The sequence below is a fragment of the Orbicella faveolata genome, unplaced genomic scaffold (genome assembly GCF_042242905.1).
Source record: "Orbicella faveolata isolate gen_17 unplaced genomic scaffold, um_ofav_v1 contig_26, whole genome shotgun sequence".
Taxonomy (NCBI): Eukaryota; Metazoa; Cnidaria; class Anthozoa; order Scleractinia; family Merulinidae; genus Orbicella; species Orbicella faveolata.
The window spans coordinates 20915939-20939279 of NW_028301554.1; the positions used below are offsets into that span (position 1 = coordinate 20915939).

Consider the following 23341-nt stretch of genomic DNA (forward strand, 5'->3'; position numbering starts at 1 on the left):
TAAAGAGTTCTACCATCCGGAACAAAGAAAACCTCCCGGGAAACTATTGTAACCGGAAGACAATAAGCCAACTGATTCATCTTTTCGTACGGAAAGAGAGCAACGCTTGTGCGCCATAACGTGTTTTAGAGATAAATATTTATAACACAATGACTTTTCAGAAAGCCACTGTTTGGCAGTCCCCCATATTTGAGCCGTCACGCAACTCGCTAACCATTACGGCCAGAATCGTTGCGTGACTTTTGAGAAGGTTTCCCACGCGAACGCGCGAGCGGCAAAACCACAAATGTTAAAGTCGGCATTCAACGCCGCCCACGAAAACCTAAGGGCCTGATCACATGGCGAATTTCAGCCTGGTTAGCCAGGCTGAAATTTCAGGCTTTCATCGCGCGATTTGTTTAAAAGGCGGTACTGCTTTTGTGATCGTGCATGAAAGCGTTCAGAAGAATAGACAGATTGGGAAAAATGTGCTTACATCCCTGTTGCTACCAAATTCAGACAACACCATGATTCATTTGGGAGGTTACAATTATGCAATTTGTCACACGCAACTGATTGCATGGGAGTATGTGCAAACAGAACAATTGTAACGACCCAAATGAAACATCACGTGATCTAAATTGGGTGAGAACAAGGAGTGAAACACGTCACCCGAATCCATCTACAATAATCGATAGATTTGGGTTTGATACTGCTTTGTTACTTTCCAACATAGCGGGCGGAAAAAAGGAAAAGTTTAAGAAAAAAAAAAACAACAACAACAACAACAACACCTACATAAACCTCTGAAGCTTTCACTTAAAGGCGCCCTTCACCCTACCCCTGCAAAAATCTCCACCATGTGTTATATCCGGAAAGCTTTGTAACCTCGCTCGCGCGCAATTACCCGGTTTGTTTTGTTTACGTATAAGAGAAGAATAGAAACATAAAAATATTACTAGACGTTTGGACCCTCATGGTTAGTGCGAGTTTAACAAAGAAAATACAGTGAGCAGCGAGGAGTTCAAGCAAAATGCTGGCACATTTTGCTAGGGGCAGCTCAGAAGTCGATTGGTGCGAATCGAATTATGCTCATGTAGCTTTTATCGCCGAGTTTTACAACACGGTACAGCGAGCCGGCGCTTTTGTTTTTGCTTTTAATTAAGTGCTCGAGTCTTGCTTATCATTTTTCAATGTTCTAGAGGAACAGTATTAATACAGATGTGTTTTTAACTCAGGTCAGCAACGCCATCTTCCTTGTTCTACCGCCTTTCTTCATGTAAGTACCATGTTTTATTACCTCTTATATCTTCAGCTTTAATTATTCTGGGTTTACTTTTGCGCTCCAGTAACGTTTCAACTTCCTCTTTTTATTTTTTATTTTTTCCTCTTCAACGCGTGCAGATGTTACGCTATGACATGTAAGTTCCGGGCGTGGTGTAATATATTACACCAGATTAAAATTATTCCCGAGGATAAGGTATATACTCAAAATAAGAAACACAAACAAGATTATTCTGACATGGAACGATAAAGATTTCTTCGTTGTAGTCGATTTATAACTGAGTTGATTTCGCTCTCGAAGACAAGATATTTACTTAACTTATAATTCTGGGAATAGATTTTAATCTGACAAGTTTGCTTTGTTGTAACTGACTTCTGAGTAAATATCACAGAAATACGACACACGTTCACGACACGCTGAATTTATACTGGCATTTCTGAACGGCTTTCAAATCAAACGAGAACAAAAAATATACATATGAAAGGCGTTTACTGCAGGTACTGGTAAAGTACCTGTTCATGAGCATTTGCCAATTTGGCCTATTTGCATATCGTCTCCTTGGCAGCACTGAGTTCTTATAAAGTATATAAAAATAATTTGCTTGGCAAATAGAAATCAGATTTGCTGTCAACCCGTTACTGATACATGTGAAGAATGAAACAAAGCTTTCCTTGGAACGATGCACTCGTGCGAGTAGAGCGGTAACCTGTAAACGGCTGGCGTAAACGGCTTGAGCTGTGCACTGACTCATGCATATCACAGGAACCGCAGGCGGTCTGTATGGTGTTTTAGAAAAGTTGTATTTATTGCATAAAAATTGCTTCACTGGTGTATAGTCTATAGCCAGCATGACATGTGACGGGCGTTTCTCACTGGTCGCGGTGTAACATACCGTCTGAAAATTACTTCCCCGTTTCGCTGTAACCGCATTAGGTTTTTTACGTTGTTTGAATTTAATGAGCTATCGCAAGCGCAAAACACTTATCGCAAAATTACTCGATTCATATTTTGTTTTGTCTTCAGCGTATAAAAGTGCTAACATTATTGACCACCCGTTGGGGTGTGGACGGTAATTTAGAAACAAAAGAAAAACAGCTGTGCATTTGTAAAGATTTCACGCTACTGTTCTACGTGTGTCACAAAATTCCTATCAATCTAGGCGGTGCTTAAGCCAACTAAATTATCTAAAGAATAGCTTAAGCAGATGAAAAAAAAAACAGAAAAGAAATGTTCGCAAGCCATAGCGAGTTCAGTTCAACCTAACATAAGATCAGGTTGTATGAAAATGTGGTGAATGCGACCAAGTGCGACAGAATAGCACTGATAGTAACCAGTTCATTTTCAAGTATTTTAAGTAGATGTTCATCATCAAACAGGCCGGTTAAGGGCCCATTAACCGATTTATGCGCGCGCTCGCGCGCGTTGCTAAGGAGGTGAAATTTCACTTCCTGTTACTTACGTCAGCCTGAGCACGGAAAATAAAAACAACTCAATAACTTCCAAATCCGCTTACATTATAGATGTTTTTCTTTGTGTTTCGCAAAATGCAAACTAAAATTGTACAAGAAGAGAAAAAATAAGAAAAAGACAGAAAAACAAGAGCAAAAGAAAGAGAAAACCTAACTCCGTGTGGCTTTGTTTGATCTTACCGAAGTGCGCTGGTAGTGTAAATTGCGCACGCGCTGATAGGGTAACTTCCAATAGATATCGGGCGCACTTCCGGTTTCTTTAAATGCTAAAGGAACGCGTTTTTTCATTAAATCCAGCCTTTTTCGACGGATTTCGATCAAAGACAACTTTGGAAAGATAGCTATGCATTCCTTTTTCAAAATCATGCTTTTTTCAGAAAATTACGAATTTTTCAATATTTTGAAATTCTCTCAAAATCTGACCTTTTAGAAATGAAACAAAATCTATGCATAGCGTAATGGGGATTCAAATTAAAATATCAAATCAATGAAAAAAATCCCGATAAAGTAATTTGCCTGGGAGCCTTTGCGTTTTTTCAGTATTAGTCACATGACCATGGGCGTGGCCTGATGACGTCATCAATAGTGTTACTGATCATGAAAAAGTTAAAACACATGAAATAACTCTGAACGAACTAAAAATGATGAGGTTATATGAGAGTAAATTTTCCTTAGCAACGGCTCGAAAAGATCGGTTAATGGGCTCTTAAAGTAAAAAAAAAAAAGAAAAAAAGACGCAAAGAAACAGTAAAGAATAACAACAGTTTTCTTTCAAGCACCAGCTCCTTTGCTCGCAATCTATACGGGGCTGTGCAAACTGAGGCACTTAATTGCCTCAGTAATTTTTCTCGTTTTTGTTTGAAGGGAGAACTGACAATAAACACCGCGAAATGCGTATTATGGACCTTGCCTCAGTCATAACTTGTTCTCGCTATGACCCTGCTTTATCTAACCCAGAATGTATCATTTAAAGTACGGCAAAGATGGCACATTGAAAAATAAGCTGTTTTTTTTTTCACACCTGTCTCTTTATTCTTCCTCATTTTGAACCATTCTTGTTTCTGTTCGGTTCATGATTACTATGCTTTTGATGTTTTCCAGAGTCAGTAAACTGTTATTCAGTCGCACTTTTCCTCCGATCGGAAGCGCAAAATAATGACTTTATCAAACTCCACTGATCTTTTACAAGTGGACTTCCTCTTGTTGCAGATACCTGTTTCGTCCATACTCCAAGCACGTCTGTTCCGGAGTGAACATTATCTGGGCTTTATTCATCGTGATTGGAGTCAGTTCAGCGTATTTTCACGCCACTCTCAGCCTGGTGGGACAGCTGCTTGACGAACTCGCCATCTTGTGGGGTTTGATGGTGGCGTTTGCCTTGTGGACGCCTAAGTGGATGCTCGCTCACGGACCGTTTGGGGAAGACAGGTATATGTTTTGAGCGGGTAAAGTGAATCAAATCTTACGCTGTGATTGGCTACTCGAGCGGGCAAGTGGGACTATCTTGCCCACTCGGACGGGTTTACCCGTTGTATCCCGCAAGATAATGGTGTTCTTCATCTTTTCAAGAGTAAACTTGTTTGGTCAAGATGGCTGGATATCACACGTTCTATCGCGTCAAACTTGACAAAGAGACTGAGAAAAGAGGGGCGGCTCGTAATTTACTCATATGCTTCTCCAACTCAATAATAAAGGAAATCATGGCCGTGACAGTGTTTGGATATCTCATCTTAATTAGCATAGATTGTCACAATGTTATTTCTCCGTTTTCTCCTTAGTTTAGGTTCGATTGAGAAGATATACCAATCATTCAAGCCAGTGTTTGACCACATTTCCAAACATGTTCTTTCGTGTTTGATATATTACTTCAGTCTAAAAAGCCAATATCAATATCTTGTTCCTCCGGGAAATCATTGAAGGCATTTTCGTATTCCTTTTTTTTTCAAACAGAGAGACGTTTCAGTATGCTATCCTGGCCTTATCGTTGATTTGTACTTGGCTGGGCTTTGTCTACCCTGTGGCTAACGCGTTCGTGTTGATGACCTTTGGAGCTCCGTTTCTGTTCATGCTGTTTGCTGAACTGAAAAGGTAACTTGTACTCTCTTTTCTCAGTTACAAGAACGTTTCAATGTAATGTTCGAACTGAGGCTCAACCCGAAATGATCTCATTTGTTCTCATCTTGGGTACATTCTAAGCACATTCTCTCTACAGCTTCTGGTACTATACCGTAAGTAAAATATAAGGCTTAAATACTACACACGCGAATCGATAAGTAAGAACGCTGGAAGTGTACTGGGAGGTCACTTGGCTTTCTGAAGATAAAAGTTGTTCTGCCTTGACGAGCAATTCGATTTGTTTTACGATATAATACTCGAAACGTCAGTAAAAGAAAACATCAAAGTTTTCGGATTATTTTTCCGTCCACAGCTGTCAAAATCTGAAAGTCAGGAGACTGGGATTTACGTGTGCTGGATGGTGGTTTGTTGCTGTGCTCTTCTGGGTGAATGACAGAGTATTCTGTGATATATGGAGGTCCGTGTCGTTCCCTTATCTTCACTGCGCGTGGCATATACTGATATTTATCGCCGGATACACTGGTTGTGTCCTCGGCGCTTACTTCTACGCTGCAACGGAGTTTCCACAGCTTCGCCCAGCGCTGACCTTCTGGCCTTGTTGGTCATCTGAATGGGGAGTTCCCTACATAGTGTTGAGGGGGATTCCAAAAGAAAGCAACCCGTGAGAAAACAATGTCACAGAGTGGGGAACTGTTTGGGTTTTGGACTCTTGCTAACGCTGCTACCTTGAACCAGGGATAACGCTGATACGGCAATGGAAATATTTTCACGTGGAGACTACAGCGGCACTGTTTGGAATACACACCAACAAGCTATGTTACCACAAATTCAGCTCACAAGTTGAAGAGGGCCATGCTAGCAAAGAACAGGCAGAGTTGACTCGACGAAGCAACTGAAACAGGGTGTCAAGAAAGAAAAAAGCTCTTTTTGTCACACAAAATGCAAATAAGCGAGAAAAGTTAGAATGGAAAACTCCAATCACAAGATGTTCAAGTTATTCTTTACTCACGGCTGCATTCATAACGGCACGAAAGCCGCATCTCAAAATGCTACCAGAGGAAATTACAGGCACAAGATAGGATATTGAACTAGCTTATTAAGCTTCAACAGAAAATAAGCCCGAATAACAAGCGGCAGATAAATTATCAAAATCAGTCATGTACGTCAATTTGAGCATATATCATGTACACTTTATTTCAAAAACTATAGCAATAATATAATATCTATTAATACAATACTCTAGGCTATACACTTTAGATATATAAATAAAGGTACAGTTTACAGATTACGGTGTACTTATCATAATTTCTCTTTTATGTCATGAATTACGCCATTTAAACAGTGCATCGATCATTTACATAACTGAGTAAAAACGACTCATTTCAACTTAGGGGATTTAAAATGCTGTTGCGTCAAAACCATGTTTATAGTGTACGCGATGTTTTAAAAGCCCAGTCCAAACGAGAAATGTTTGGCCACTAAAGACGATCAAACATTTTTCCGTTTGGACATCACCTTGTTTGATCGTGTATAATAGAATCTGAACGCCGACAAACAATGGATCACACATTGTAAAACATGTTGTTCGTTTGGACACCGACCATGTTCAGACATGTTTGATACTGGTACAACATCAACATGTTTGGTCACCAAAAACAATGTTTGATCGAGTTTGGTCGCCAAACATTTCCCGTTTGGACAGGGCTTCAGTCACTGGTAAATGTTCCGTCTGCTGGTGTGAAGAAATTCGAGTTTCAAAGAGCCAAAACCTCTCTTGGAGTTGCTGCTATTTAAAACCAGCCAGGGAAACATGCTCACAAAATGAACTTTGCATTCAAAACGTACAGCATTTGTAGATGGGCAAAGACAGATTTCAAAGGAGAGTCTGTCATTTGAATGGTTGTATTTGGAATGACAGTCTCGTTGCACTTGCTTTGCAACCCGAAGATGAAGTAACGATGAATCGCGATTCAAAGCCGCGTCAAACACAAATGTTGGTCCACACAAGAATCTTTGGCCAATGTAAGCCGCGTATTTAAAGGCATCCAGGCCAACCTTTTTTCCAATTCATGTTCAGTAATGACACATAGAGAGGATGCACGGTATGGTTCTGTACACAGGACGTCTAGTCGTGTCTAGGTAACCTTGATGCTTTCAAGACTTGGTGAGATATTAAGCGTGTGCCATGCCTAAAGGAAAGTCGAAGTTAACTCTGTTAAAACTTGTACCATCAATTTACGTGGGTATTCTTTTCAACACAGGACGTCTAGTCGTGTCTAGGTAACCTTGACGCTTTCAAGACTTGGTGAGATTTTAAGCGTGTGCCATGCCTAAAGGAAAGTCGAAGTTAACTCGTGTTAAAACTTGTACCATCAATTTACGTGGGTATTCTTTTCAACCTTGCTGCTTTTCACTTCAAAACGAGGCTTGCAGAGGGAGTTTTTTGGGGGTGGGGTGGGGAGGGGGCTGGAATTTAGTTAACACACGCAAAAAGGCAACGCTTTATGTCCGTGTAGTCGTAAAGTACTGATCCTGTGTAGCGGTCGTTGACTTTGTGACCGAGAGCAAGGCACTCTCAGGAGGCAAAAGACTGCTACGGCTTGCAGGCTGGTGGGAAGCAATGACCCTAACATAAGAAAGGTCATCATGGGCTAGAAACTTGTTGACGTCAGAAGATTTTCTTTTTCAACAACTTAAGCTGCTGTAAAAGTGAGATCCTCTCTCTACATTGCACATTTTTCAACCATAATTCCCATATAGACTTATCCCTTTTATTCGTAATCACAGAGAAAGCATACGTCGATGTCCTTGATGAACGACTTGCGTGGAACATGAATCATGATTCATATGATTTTCTCAAACTCATTAATAATCAATCAAGTTAAAACAAAGAAAATCACAACCGTGAAGGAGGTTTAGATACCCGGTCTTAATTAGCATAGATTTTCATGATTTTACTTCTCCGTTTACTCCTTATTTTTTGCTTCGATTGAGAAGATATATCAAACACTCGAGACTGTTTCACCGGCTATCCAAACACCTCGAATTTCGACAAAAATACCCCGCTGCGCGTCGTATTTTCAACTCTCTTCTCGATGTTTGGATATCCCGATGAAACACTGTCACTCGTGTTTGATATATTACATCAACGCGATTGCCATAAACCTACCAGCCTGAACTTCATATGGATCTTGTCAAAGTGATGGTTGACGGCTTTAGCAACATTATTCCCATCAAAAGGTTCTGCAAGTTAAAGAACGCATTGCTCAAGCCTATAAAAGCTTGCCAAGTATCTATTGTGATCACAAATTCTTAGAGTTGTCTAAACAAAACAGTACCGGATCCAGAGATGCTCAAAACGGGTGAGTTGTGGGGTGTTGTGGGGTGAAGAAAGGGTCGACTTTTACCGGTGAAGAAAGAGGGCTTTTTCTCGCATCAAAACGGTGCCTCGGATGGAGTGAAGTTTTACAGTGGAGAAAGGGAATGAAGTCGGAAGAAGGTCTTAATCAAATATTGAAGAGAGTCAAAAGAAATAATATAAATATAGTTAAATGAAATTTAAGGGTCCATTAACCGATTCATGCGCGCGCTCGCGCGCGTTGCTAAGGAGGTAAAATTTCACTTCCAGTCATTTACGTCAGCCTGAGCGCGGAAAATAAAAACAACTCAATAACTTCCAAATTCGCATCCATTTTAGATGTTTTTCTTTGTGTTTCGCAAAATACAAAGTATAAAAAGAATAGGCAAAGACAAAATAAGAGAAAGACAGAAAAACAAGAGCAAGAGAAAGAGAAAAACTAACTCCGTGTGGCTTTGTTTGATCTTACCGAAATGCGCTGGTAGTGTAAATTGCGCACGCGCTGATAGGGTAACTTCCAATAGATATCGGGCGCACTTCCGGTTTCTTTCAATGCTAAAGGAAACGCGGTTTTTCATTAAATCCAGCCTTTTTCGACGAATTTCGATTAAAGCCAACGTTGGCAACATAGCTATGCATTCCTTTTTTGAAATCATGCTTTTTTCAGAAAATTACGAATTTTTCAATATTTTGAAATGCTCTCAAAATCTGACCTTTTAGAAATGAAACAAAATCGATGCATAGGGTAATGAGGATTTAAATTAAAATATCAAATCAATGAAAAAAGTCCCGAGAAAGTAATTTGCCTGGGAGCCTTTGTATTTTTGCTGTATTAGTCACATGACCATGGGCGTGGCCTGATGACGTCATCAATAGTATTACTGATCATGAAAAAGTCGGAACACATGAAATAACTCTGAACTAAGTAAAAATGATGAGGTTATATGAGACTAAATTTTTTTAGTAACGGCTCGAAAAGATCGGTTAATGGGCCCTTAACATAGTTAACGACTAGGAGCTAGTCTGGTCAGTAGCGTTTTTATAGGCGGGTGTTAATGTCTTGGCCGTCTGTGAGCGTTTGGTTAGCGTTTGGTGCGTTCTGTAGCGTTTGATATAGTTCAATGAAATTTTACATAGTTTATGACCAGGAGCTAGTCTGGTCAGTAACGTTTTTTTGTATGCGTTTGATAGTGCCTTGGCCATCTGTCAGCGTTTGTTTAGCGTTTGGTGCGTTCTGTAGCGTTTGATATAGTTCAATGAAATTTTACATAGTTTATACCAGGAGCCAGTCTGGTCAGTAGCATTTTTGTATGCGTTTGTTAGTGCCTTGGCCATCTGTCAGCGTTTGTTTAGCGTTTGGTGCGTTCTGTAGCGTTTGCAGCAGTCATATGGTCGTGAGAGCCCTGGGGCTGACATTGTCCAGCGGTATTTTTGGTTAGTACATGTGTTGAAGTCCCATGTGCTCGCAGTGTGTTCATCGCTCTGTTAGTGTGGCGTTGTGGATTGAATTATAGTTTACCGGTTCTCGGCGTTCCCTCCCTATCCCCCCCTCTCTTTTTAGCATTTTTTCTTTCTTTCTTTTTTCTTTTTCCCACCAATGCCATCTGGCTTGAGTGTGACGGGTACCTGTAGGGGGCTTAGCGCGGGGGGCTCGTGGCTTGGTTGCGGGTTGGGCAGGCCAGTCGGGTGTTCTAGCGCCTTGGGGATGTGACTGCGGTTGCAGCCCCCGGGCTTCGTAGGCACCTTCCCTCCACTAGCGACTTGGGCGTTAATGCCAATTACGAGATTTCAAACACTGTTGTAGGAAGTTTAGTTTAAACGTTGTAAAAGATGCCCTACAAGATTACATTCAGACTTGTCAAGTCCACCGATTGGGTGAAGAAACACTGCATTGTTTTGTAAATTAGTGACAACTGAGAACAGTGCACACAAACAAAGCTTAGGTAATATACGTAAGAAAAATTAATAACACGAATTCCATTGTACATGTGTACGGTTTATAAAACAAGATTCACAGTTAGGCAAGTCTCCCCAATTCATGTACATCCCCTAGGGAATTCCTGAAACATCCTTGGCATTTAGTTATGTTACACTGACAATACACGTGCATTGTAGTAACAACTTACCCTCTATAACAATAGGCTTTGTCTTCCATTGTCCAGAATATCTTGGATAGGCAGTACCCCTTGCAATTGATATATAGTCACTGTTCCATCTGTAAAGGGCATAACGTGAACCATTTTTACATCAAACCCAAATGGATCACTGACCATTGTTAAACCTCATACAAACAACATGTTGAACACGAAAGCCATACCTAAAATCCAATGCATAGTACTTAAAAAAGCCCACAAACAGCTCTCCTAGGGATTGCCTGTTCCCTGACCTGTAAGAAAACAGCAAATAAAAACTATAACTTTCAACCATAAACTTGAGATTTTATAAGGCATTGCACACAAAATTTGACAATTCTTTTCAATTAAGGCTGTGGAAAGTAAAATAAGTTCTAGTATATATGTGTGTATGTATGTACATTGTACAATTAAATAAATGCAAGTACATGTACAGTGCAGCTCAGATATATGCGAACTACGCATACGCGTATTATACGCACGTATTTTGCGTATACGCGTATGTTAATACGCGCACATATGCGCGTATATACGCGCGTATATGTCTCTTTGTTATGCATTCCCATAAGTTTCTTTATGTGAAGCATTGTTGGTCAAACAAAGGACATTACATTTCTGGGAATGAAGAAGGCTTCAAAGCGAAATTTGCATGTTGTTGAAACGTCCTGCCGATCAATGAAAGCTATCACATTTCGAGTTTTCGATCACTTCGCAAATTCACCGACAAACTACCGTTTATTAACACTTGCTTGATCTTAAGCTACCAAAAATGGGAAGAAAATTGAAACAGTCGCTTGAACTCCCTACTTTAACACGTGAACTTAATGTTTTTACAAGCAAAGATCTGTGTTTCGGCACGTGTCGGCAAGTCGTTTGCGAAATGTTTGTCTGAATTAAGCGTTCTGAAGATCCTAGTCGAAAAAATTATATCTCCGGTTATATTTGACACAGATCATTCATTCAAATGGTAAAATAATCTTTCCTTGACGAAAAAAATTGTTTATCAAAGTTTCTATGGTGCGCCGCTCACGTTTAGTTATTTTTTCTTCAAGGAAAAGTTCTGTGTTTCGGCACGCGTCGGCAAGTCGTTTGGGAAGTGTTTATTGTCTGAACCGTTCTGAAGATCTTCGTTGAAAAAATGATATCTCAGGTTTTATTTGGCACAAATCGTTCATTCAAACGGTAAAATGCTCTTTCTTTAGCCAAATAATTGTTTGTCAAAGTTTCTATGGCGTGCTCACGTTTAGTTATTTTTTTCTTCAAGGAAAAGTTCGTGTTTAGGCACGCGTCGGCAAGTCGCTTGCGAGATGTTTACTGTGTGAAGCGTTCCGAAGACTTTGTCGAAAAAAATGATATCTCCGGTTATATTTGACACAAACCGTTCATTCAAACGATAAAATGCTCTTTCTTTAGCCAAATAATTGTTTATCAAAGTTTCACTGGCGCGTCGCTCATGTTGAGTTATTTTTTCTTGGAGGAAAAGTTCTGTGTTTCGGCATGCGTCGGCAAGTCGCTTGCGAGAATGTTTATTGTTTGAAGCGTTCCGAAAACCTTGTCGAGAAAATGATATCCCCGGTTATATCTGACACAAACCGTTCATTCAAATGGTAAAATACTCTTTCCCCGACGAAAGAATTGTTTATTGAAGTTTCTATGGTGCGCCGCTCACATTTTGTTATTTTTAATTTTCTTCAAGGAAAAGTTGTGTGTTTCGGCACACGTTTCCAAGTCGCGCGCTTGCTTGGACCGTGTTTACTTTGTGTCGAAAAAGTTATCTTTCAGTTGTGTTTGTTCCATGAAGATGGGATTGTTGAAGCATGTATCCCCGGTTCTATTTGACAAAAAAACGGGTAAATTTTTGATTTAACGGCAAAATACTCTCTCTTTTAATTATAATCAGTCAGTTAATTTTCTGTCAAGTGCCCAATTGCAAAATGTTAGTTTCAACTAACATTTTGCTAATAAGTCAGTCTAGTCTGAAGGCATACGCGCGTATACTGTATACGCGTATTCAAAATAAAGAAAACTCTTTCTCGCTCTGTGGCAAGCTGTCAAGCCATTGAAAACTACAATGACCTGCTAAGAAAAGAAAAAACAATAGGTTAGCTCATACACACTAATCAGGCATACGCGTATATACTGTATACGCGTATGTGCGTATATGCATACGCGTATGTGCGTATATACATACGCGTATACGCGTATTGGGCTGACGCGAATTACGCGTATATTTTGGTTCGGATATATCTGAGCTGCATTGTACTTGTTTAAAGTGGAACAAAAATAGTCATAATTAAATATTAGCCTGCGTACATGTAGCAAGCGTTCCCATATGAATGGAATTTGTTTTAATTATCGCGGCCTATGCTTGCCCCACCAGCCCCATCTTTGTCAATTTTGTGCTCTGACCCCAGTTTTTGCACGACCAGCAGGTGAGAAACCTGTCCCTTGTATGGAAATGCTTGCTTCGTAGGCTATTGTTTAAGAAATAGAAAACATAGAAAACGAGTTCTCCCAAACTTTCACGAGTGTTTCTATAAATCGATAGAAATACGGAGAACATGTTTTCTATTTGTTTTAGAAAACACCGCGACGAAAAGAAGGAAAACAACTTGTTAGCTTTGATTATCAAAATGTAAATTCTCTTTGCTCGCGCCATCATTACGTCAACAGCTCGTGCTAGTTCTGTGTTTCTATCAAGTTATAGAAACACGACTTTTAACCAATCAGCGCGCGTATTTTCTGAGGTCTGTTTTCTAATAGATTTTGTGAATGTTTTATAGGTGTAATGTTTACTTTAAGCCTTATACAAGGTGAGTTTAGATTAGCATACAGTAATTAAGACATTCTTATTCATTCTCAACTCTTTCTGCTAGAGATATGTAACGATGTTTTCTAATTGATAAACCCAAAGAAAGCTAGACTAAATATTTACTAGACTTACTGATTGCAAGCAATATGTTTACACGGATCTTGACTTATAAGATTTGATACATCTCCATGGTACTTAAACACTGCCTGGTAAAAGAGAACAACACTAATATTAACACCATTTCTTTTCAATTTGGCAATAAATTGTAGTAAACAAATAATTGTATCAAAAGAAGTTTGAAGATTATGTTCGTCGTTTTTGACAGAAAACTTGGAATTGCAGGTATCAATCACTAACAGCACCACACTGTTGCTAATTTTTAGCGAGTACAAACTCAATGTAAAATGGGCCAAGGGAGCAGGCCAAAAAGAAAGCTTGAAGAGAATGGACTAATTCCACATACACCTACTTATTATATGGCTAGCTCCGTGAGCGGGCAAGATGAATCAAATCCTGCACTGTGATTGGCTACCCGAGTGGGCAAGATGGAGCTATCTTGCCCGCTCAGGACTACACTGTACCCGCCGTGTCCCGCAAGAAAAATTTCTGCGAAAGCCATATAATAAATTCTTTATTGACCAAGCTTGTCCAGTCAAGATGGCTGGATATTGGCCTCGTTCTTTTTTTTGCGAGTTTATGGACTTCGACTCCGTCTTGGTCCATAAACTCGCAAAAAAAGAACTTAGCCAATATCAAGCCATCTTGACCTCACACTTGGTCAATAACCCATACATATTGCCTACTATGCACATGCTGTTTGGGCTGTCGAGAAATCTTCCTTCCTCACTGGGGAAGGAAGACTGCATGACGAGCCCAGAGAGTGTCCGTATTGGGGGCTAAAATACTACAGGCTGGCTAGTAAGAGAGTAGATTTTTTGTAGAAGCCTCTTGTAGGGTCCCAGTAGTGGTACATTGTCTTTGTTATACCCAGCATCTATTTTATTTTGTTTTATCCAGCGGTCATTAGTAATCAAACATGCAGATGTACAATGCACTTACTGGATATTGCCTCTGTAAGACAGGAACTACAGCAGGCTTACAAATGCCTGCCAATAACAAAAACAGAAAAAAACACACTAATTGAATACACTGTACAATCATGTCCATGGACATGCCCAGGAGGGGCATTGCTCTCCTATAAAAGCTATATACTGCGGTATGATGTTGCTCTCAATAAGATATTGCACAACGAATTTGACATTTTCTTTTTTTTCAAAAAGGGTGCGGAAAGTCAAATACCTTGATCTGAAAACACATTCATGTGCATCTACGGCAAGGCTTTCAAGAGTTGCAGCATAGCCTGCAAAAGGTTTTTGGACAGTACCCCCCCCCCCCCCCCTTCTGTCACTAGCCAATGGACGAGTGAAGTTCTTTGGGGAATTTTTTAAGAATTCAAATACAAAAAGCATGCAAAAAATGAAATTAATTGCATTCTAAATGAATTAAGCTTCAGGGGGGGGGGGGGGCTAGTGAGGATGACGTTTTGGCTAGGACATCAATTGGTTTTATTTGCTGGAGATGTACTTTACACATATAACAGTTAACCTTCTTGTTCTCAAAGGTGGTCAATATTACAAATTATTCTGCAACACTGTTTTCAGGTGACATTTTATAACAATGTCACCTTGTAAATAGTGAATAACCATCAGCGTAAGAGCATAACTGGAGAGTGTTCCACAACTAGCATCATTGATGTCATGTTTCTTGGCCCACTTCTTCACAAGCATCACTAAGGGTTGGACACGATAGTCCACTAAAATAACAAATAAAACAACATCCATGTAAGACATACAGCAACTGTTAGAAACCATGTAAGAATTTGGGTGCTTTGTCAAATAACTGAGACCCCCTGCACTTTATGAAGATAGGCCTACATGTATGAGTGAAGTGCCTTATTTAAAGGTTGAAAGAATGCAACACAAACCAAACTCTGGACCCAACATGTCAACCACTAGACCATCTTATTTAATTCTCAACATTACTTGAAATATGCTTGCTCTTGTTTCCTCTTTACGAGCATTTGCATTTACCCTGTTGGAATTCCAGGGTTGTGACTTTAAGATCAAAACTGAGTCAAACTACATCTGTGCAGATAGCACAAAGTATTCATTCAAAACTCCTGACATTCTAATGATGATTGAATGTTAGGTACTGGACATGTACCTTCTATAATGGTATCATTTCAGTATGGCATAATTATTATTATCATCACAGTCGAACCTCGATTATCCACACTTGTTCGGACTAGACGACATAGTCCGGATAATCAAGGGTCCGGGTAATTGAAAATATGAATATTAATGAAGGACAAAACTGTTTAAATAAAGCAACATTTAATTGTGAAACAACACTTTTACAAATTGTTTGGAAAACAATATGGTCTACTGTATATCTTGAACCACTCAACTCTGAGCTAATCAGAACTCACTTGAGTGTTCTTCATTAGTTACCACGCATACGAGCGCTGCTTTTGCTCTTCAACAGCAAAACAAACTTGCTTTTGACTGCACTTTTCAATGCTATAGTTTTAAAAAGAATATTGCTACGGATCTTAATCATGACTTATAAATATTCATGACAAAATTGGGACTAGAGAAAAAGTCCGGATAATCGAGAAACCCAGATAATTGAGGTTTGACTGTATTGACAATTACCTCCACAATATGCTCGAAGTAAGTGAGTGTTCCTAACACCCTGAAAATTTAACAAATTGTACAATATAACTGATTACACACCACAGACAATAGCACGTGTCGCAGACAAAGAGAGTCAGGAGGAACTATAATACTTGGACTAAACAATTAAATGCCTTTCTATCATGTTAGAGATTCCATTTTACTGAAAACACCATAAATGATCAGCCATGATTTTCATTATGTAGTTTCCATTTTGTGATCTTAAGTACAGAGTGTCAGTGAAACAGTTGTACCACAAATAAACGGTGGCAAGTTAAGATGCTGTGCATTTATGGCAAATAGCATTTTCCAGTGAACAAGAGCAGGGCTGACAAAGATTAAGCTACACCATATTTACTAACTCTGGTTACATGTAAACTGAATAAGTCTGTACCAATCATAGGGTTGAGTAGAATGCCAGTTTTTGTAGCTTTGAGTGGCTAGGAGTATTGTGCCTTTATGGCCAAGGAAATGTATAACAGTGTAGTCCATGACAGGCAGCCTTTAATTAAACTAGCTACATGTAACAATTGTTGCCTACCTGACAAGGATAATGTTTAAGAATGTGTAAATGGCCAGCAATGCAGAAAAGAGAAACTTACCACAACATTGTTAATGTTAATATCACACTCACAGCCACTAAACAAGGAAAAGAATAATACTATCATGAATTAAAGAGTCCAGCAACAAAAATACTGTTGTAAGTTAAAATGCTGTAAATGTACATCAATGGCACACGACTATCCCAGTATGGTGAGCTTTAAGAGATCTTTGATCTTAATATGGGAAAAACTGTCAGAGAAAGTACATGCACATAAACCCTTTAAAAAATAATAAAAATGAATTATAATGTTCAGAGAGAGTGTGAGAGAGAGAGAGAGAGAGAGAGAGAGAGAGAGAGAGAGAGAGAGAGAGAGAGAGAGAGAGGGAACCATGTAAGCCATGAAAACAGGTACTCTGGAATTTTTGATTTGCAATGTTGGTTTTTCAGGAGGGAGAAAAACCAGAGCACCCAAAGAAAAGCCCTCAGAGCAAGGCAAGAACCAACAACAAACACAACTTAAATAATTTTTTTTTATGACAGAATAAAACCTGGGCCACCTTGGTGGAAGGCAAGTGCTCTCACCATTGTGGCAACCCTTCTTTCCCCATGACTTTATGAAAGGGAAAGCAAATGAATATAGCTTTATGTAAATTAGCCTTAAACAACACAATCATAATTATACATGAACTCATAAAATAATGCACTATTAATAATAATACTCATCATCCCACCTAATTGAATCCTTGAATTTCAAAATTGGCACTGTGGCAGGGATAACTGAACATTTACTAAGGAAAGCTGTTAAAAGATAAAGTTGTCATAATCTTAAATACATATTCATGATTACTTCTGAACATCCTCTTTAAGTAGTTTTATTGATTCATTTGTTTGTTCGTTATTCTTTCAATCCTTACCAAACTGAGGGGCAGATTCAATTGCAGATATATTTGGATATTCTTTGTGCATGTTTCAAGTGAAAGCAGGCCAGAGGGACTTTGCAGAATTTCATGAAAAAATATAACCTGGCAGTCTGGGAGAATCTGTTTGAAACTTCAATCAAAATCATAGTAATTTCACTAATTTCAGGACTTAAAAAAGAAGTACACAATTTGTTTGCCCAAAATAAATGTGCTGTTTTCAAAAACCTGCTTCAAGGGATAAAAAATAGTGGTATTGTACTTACAGTTATTAGGGTCACTGTTGAGCAATCTCTGCATTTGCCGCAGAACTGATAAGACATAATGTCTATTGTTTCCCTATAACACAAAGAAAGACACCAGGCTGTAAAACAGCAACTTGTTAACTGCATGCATGCTTAACAGTAATATCACAAGACATAAATTGTATAATCACACCTGTCTTAAATGATTCACGATGCAACAGAAATCTGCATCACTTGAATCATGACCAAAGCCATTGCTTGATGAGCCACAGAGATGTAGAGAACAACCTGAAATAATGACAAAAATAATTACAGTACTGTACATGTACAACTCTGACTTTATCCGCCAACTATGGGAAAGTAACAAAAACACATCATATACAAATTACTTCACTTGAAATGCAGTACTTAACACAGTCCAATGAAAAAATTCCAAACAAAAACACTGAGACCTCTGAGACAGGGATAAAGCTACAGAAAGAAGACAAATGTACAAGAAGAGAGACCGACTTTTCCTTACTACATGAAATTTTCGCGACCATTTATTTTGCGATTTTGAGGCACACATATTTTGCGACACTTAAATTCTGTGATTTTGCGAAATTGAGTAAAATTTCGTAACAATCAAGTAACACACAATTTATTTCCTTGGCAATGTTACTTAAACATGTCCTTGAGTTTAGTAAATCGACTTAACAAAAATGCAAGGGCGGGACTATATGTTAACAGTAACATAATGTGAGTCACTTACACTGTAATTTTCACGTCATGTTATGTTCGCGACACTTATTGTTCACGTCACTTTAATTGCAAAATTTAGTTGCAAAATTAACATGACGCAAAAAGTCCTGTGATACATGTACTTAAGGTAGTTCATTTGCAGGTTCATTCTGTGGGTCAATCCCTTTCTCTGGTAGGGAAAGTAATAAAATGTAACTTCTGACCTTCCTTAAATCTTATTCCATGATAGTGTATAACAACTGATTGGGTACATGTGCCTACATGTTTATGTGAAGTATGGTAACCTAATGTACATGTACCTGGAAAAGCTGGTGACAAACTCCTTTCTAGAAATGACTGCAACTTTAACTTCTTCTGTAATGTTTCCATTGTTTGCACACACTTGACACATTCCTCTTGTATCTCATTGGTGAGCTAAAGGTAAAAAAATGTTATTGTGGTTGAGCAATAATGGGTGCTTTTGTTATCAAGGCTAGCTAGAATACTAAACTGAAGCTCAACACTGGTGTCCATAGACTAAATGTACAGCTGTAGTGACTAGGACTGTTACTAAACAAATTGTGAACTTAAACTGGACGGGATGTTGGTCCACTGCTGAGTATTCTAAATGTCTATGTACAATGCAACTGACGATATGTAAGTTCTTGAATTCTCCTGGGTGGATAGTCATACATGTACAAGTAAAGGCATTAACAGAGTAAAGTAAAAGGTAGGGTTTCTTGCTCAAGAAAAAAAAAAACTTCATTCAAAGCTTAAACCATTTAAAAGTGTCCTCAAGGCCACTACAAAAATACTGCAGAGAACAAGATTGAAGTTCATCTACAGTGTGCAATTTTGTGTGTGAAAAGTCTCAGAATAAGACTAATAAGTCTTCAGGTAATTTTGAAGATGCACAGGATAGAGTTTGCAAGTGAGCCTGCTAAGTTCTTTCTTAGCTCCTGTACATCCCTGTTAAAGCTTGGTTTGAGAGTCACAATGAATGTACAAGTCTGTAGGACAATTTGACAAAATACTCACTGTTTCCAGAGTAAATACAGGTTGTTCTGTGTCAAATAGGTTGAACTGCAATGATCTAGCAGGTTGCGGTACTTGGGGAGTGCCATAATTTCTTTTAGTTCTTTTTGCTTCTATTTCATCTTGAAGGTCTGGTGTAGCAGTAGAGTGATGACGACGTTTTGCTGGTCTTCTCCTACTGTCTTTTTCACTTTTAGTGTAAAGTACCTCCCCACTGCTTAAACTTACAGTTCTCTGTTCACGAGTGACATTCACCTTGAGTGTATCACCATCAGAGGTTGTGCTACTTGCTGTGGTCCTTTTAAAGTTCTTGTTTTTCCTTCCCTTAAACTGAGCATCAATGCTGGATTTTTGGTTAATTAATATTGATGTTATTGGCTTTGGGTACTGCCTGTTGAACGGCGAGACACCACTTTCTTCAGGCTTGGGAAGGTATTTATCAAGATCAATGAATGTCGGGGTTTGCACTGACTGCTCGTGCCAATAATAAGGTGTTCCTCTATCTTTGTTATAGTTGGCCATGGTCTTGATTACATGCTAATAAAGAAGAAAGCAATCACTAATTACATTTAATGCCACGCTTAGTAAGGATACTCCATGAGTAAACTGACTACTTTGCTCAGAGTGCCACATGCATTATTGATCCCAGATGTCTGTTGAAAATTATGGCTTTTTTTATAAGGCCATTCCACGTGCTGTTGGTTTCACTCGTGTGATTCAAAAAAGGTCATCACGTGATGAAAAACATCTCTTGGAGCAGATGGCCACAGTTTGCAGCACAGCTGTTGCAAATTCCTCAAAAGTACTGAGTTCAAGGCAAATCTTATCCATGCGATGGATTTTGCATCTGCTGAACTCTTCTCTGTAACATATCTTGGGTTGTATCTTGCTAGAGAGTGCAAAACTCAACAAACTTGCAAACAAACTATGGAGCAACTTCCCCAATGGCAGAGATTCACTCACCACATGATCATGGAATTTGCAATCACAAGATCACTTTTTTGAACCACGTGAATGAATGAATGAAAACAATGGTGCGTGCAACAGCATAGCAAAAATAAGCCACTTCAACAGATGTCTGGGATCAATAGTAATATCTAAAACCAGCCAATCAGATTGCTCTAATATTTTGGACCAGGTATTGTCTTTTTGGACCAGGTACTGTCCTGAATTATCCCACACAGTTTTCTTGCAATTTTATGTGTGTTTCCAGTGACTACATACATTTGTACAACAATTATATCCAGGTCAGTTAACAGTAAAATGATCTCAAGAGTTTTAACTCTCTTCAGCTCTAAATAACATCCATTTTCCATTAGACCTGGTTTTGTGAAGAACTAGTCACTGGCAACATAATCTTGTGTGCAATATATTTGTATATACTCAGACAATGTTTTTTTAAGGTCCCAGTAATATGAAATAGTACCTTAGAAAACACTATAAAGATATTTTGATATCGAGCTAAGGTACTTAGAGATGATTGGATTCTACAACTGTGATGACATCTGGAAAACAAAACAAAAGATGACCCACAAATTAGGTTGGAAAATTCATCAAATGAATTCACACACTGCATGTGCAATTAATCCAAACTACCAATCAGCAAAATACTGAACTTGATTGGTTATTATCTTAGACTCTGTCACCAGCAAGTTTAAACAACACTCAAGGAATGCATATAAATTGGGAGAAGCCGGTTCTTAATCAACAACTACACTACGTTAATTTGCATCTCTCTTTCCACTATTTATTTGTTTGATTTTCTGTTTTCCATATTGTCATACATCTGTCAATTTTAAGGAAAGTCATCCTGTAACCCTACAAAAATGTGGACATTAAATGCATGTCCAGGATGGGTGATTCCAGAAAATATCCATACCCTACCACAGGCGGCATGCACATTTTAACCCCCCACCTTACCCTCTGTATTCCAAATTCGTTAACCCCTCCTTCCCTCCGGAATTTCCAAGTTTTTTTCAGACCCTTTGGAATTCCTGTTTGACGCCCTAAAACTTCCACTGAACGGGAAACTTGCACTTTTTTCGCCCTCCAAGAAAATTCTGCTCACAATTTTCCTTCAAGCAAACAAGTAACTCAAGTTTGTTACAGTATAAACGTTTAATAAAGTACACTGTAGCTTTCCCTTCTAGGTGTTATCTTGAAGTTGCTTACCACCAAATAAAACTTTTTGTTTTCAGCTCATTAGCTTCATATTTTCAGGAGTACATCATATTCATACCAGTGGGAGACAAAAGTGAAGTTCATGATGTGCCATCTCCTGCCATATTGAAAATTACGTTCATCGAGGAACTGCTGATCACTAGTAGTGCAGCCTACAAAATAATCTGCCAGGCATTCCATTTGGAAACGAGAGACTGGTGCGAGTTTTTCTCACGGATTGACAATTTTAGATCGGAAAGAAACACAGACTTGTTTTATATTTTATTAATCTATCGACCAATTCATCAACTTTAAGGCCTCTTTGATGTAGAGCTCGCTGCACAATCCATCCACTCACTTTTCTGCGTGATCGCTAGCACCTGCCTGATCAATATGTATCCTGCTGAAGCAGTTGGTTTGTGCTTGATGATTTACAAACTGGAAAAGTTATTAGATCAATGATTTCAAGTGAAGCTTTTCGTCTTCCCCCTCTGGAAATTCAGAGCTGAACCCCCCCCCCCCCCCCTCCCATGCGTTTGGAATTCCAAACTGCATTACCCCCCATGCCTTCAGGATTCCAGTCCAAGAAACCCCCCCTCTCCCTTGGAATTCCAAGATGCCGCCCATGGTATGGTATGGATATTTTCTGGAATCATCCAATGAACTCTCTGAAATTTGTCCACCTACATGTTCATTGCATTTTGCAAACTATGATTATGATTATGATAGGTTCATAAAATAAACAAATTTAATCCCCAAAATTTCAAGAATCTAAGGACTAAACAAACAGACAGAGAATGTTGCCTCTTTGGTTGGGATAAAAGGGTTAAATGTAGGTTTCATGATTTCTTTGTTTGTTCCCTTGTACAGATGATATATTACATGTAATTTATAGAGCTCTTGTTCGGTGCAAATGAAATTAAACATAACCTACGTCAATTAAGACTTCATTGCCTTTTCCCCAAGAAAATAACAACATGCAAAAGTTGTCCAGCCTCACGGCCAAGGGCGCATTTAATACACTTCTCATGCTCAAAATAAAACGAAGGTTTTCAAAATCAGAAGGCCGCCGCCACGACTTTTTAAAATCAAACTCACAAAGCTTTTCTATAAATACTAACACTATGGGAAAGTACGTAAACTGATTCACAGAGTGAACGGTTTCCAACCTCAAACAACAGAACAGGGAAGAATTTCTTACCTAAAGGAGCAAAGAAAGTTCATCGAACAGCTCGACAGGCCGCCATTTTAACTCTCGCTCTCTTTGAACGCGCGCTTGATTTTTGGTTAGAAGCCGCTGATTAAAGTTTCGTCGTTTGCGGGTTTCCGCGGGTCAGCCAAGCGCCCTGGGTCAGCTGTTTCTGTGCGTGCTGTTATTTCCCGCTTGAATGTGCAAATGAAAATTAAGTGAACATAATGTGAACATTCTAAAAGGGTTCTCATAACGCTGTCAACTGTGAAAAGGGCTAGGGCTCGCACTCAGCTCCTGCGGCGCTTTAAGAAGAGGACTAAACGACTGATATGGGCCCAACCAATGTACCGATACACCTGTACACGTCACGTGACAAAACTCTGCGAGTATTCTACCTGTCTTTTTAAACTAGATTGAAACAACTCTTCAATCACTCCTTATTCGTTAGAAATACTCGCTTTTCTGTTGAATCTGTTATCGCCCACGCATTTGGACATAAGCTCGCGGGATGACAGCCGGGGGATGAGAGTAAAATTGGAGTAAAAATGGAGTCGGGATGCATGAGGGAAAAAAAACATATTTCGGTTACAGCGGAATTTACTCATTTTGACAGGCGGGATGCGGGATAGTTCTAGAATTGACGGCAGGATGTGGAATGAAAATAGAAATTCACACGTTACGA

At 39.1% G+C, this 23341-nt stretch overlaps 2 protein-coding genes across 4 annotated transcripts; one reads left to right on the plus strand and one right to left on the minus strand.

Moving 5' to 3' along the window:
• The first annotated feature begins 188 nt into the window (after positions 1-188).
• Positions 189-6094, plus strand: LOC110069615 (alkaline ceramidase 2-like). The gene is made up of 5 exons (XM_020777135.2): positions 189-1105; positions 1218-1258; positions 3943-4161; positions 4684-4821; positions 5162-6094. Exons 1-5 carry the CDS (start codon positions 1013-1015, stop codon positions 5472-5474), a joined length of 804 nt encoding a protein of 267 aa, XP_020632794.1. The 5' UTR covers positions 189-1012; the 3' UTR covers positions 5475-6094.
• Positions 5978-22784, minus strand: LOC110069559 (poly(A) RNA polymerase GLD2-like). 3 transcript variants are annotated; one of them, XM_089296283.1, is made up of 16 exons: positions 22669-22764; positions 20734-20812; positions 19311-19844; positions 18593-18707; positions 17746-17840; positions 17574-17646; positions 17122-17188; positions 16449-16485; positions 15826-15865; positions 14796-14924; positions 14171-14217; positions 13244-13317; positions 10485-10553; positions 10294-10382; positions 7979-8052; positions 5978-6998 (listed from the first exon to the last, which is right to left on the minus strand). In XM_089296283.1, exons 1-16 carry the CDS (start codon positions 22689-22691, stop codon positions 6945-6947), a joined length of 1599 nt encoding a protein of 532 aa, XP_089152409.1. In that variant the 5' UTR covers positions 22692-22764; the 3' UTR covers positions 5978-6944. The 3 variants fall into 3 exon arrangements, with proteins under 3 accessions (XP_089152409.1, XP_089152408.1, XP_089152410.1); XM_089296282.1 differs by having other exon boundaries at positions 5978-7139; XM_089296284.1 differs by lacking the exon at positions 20734-20812 and having other exon boundaries at positions 5978-7139; positions 22669-22784.
• Positions 22785-23341: the final 557 nt, after the last annotated feature.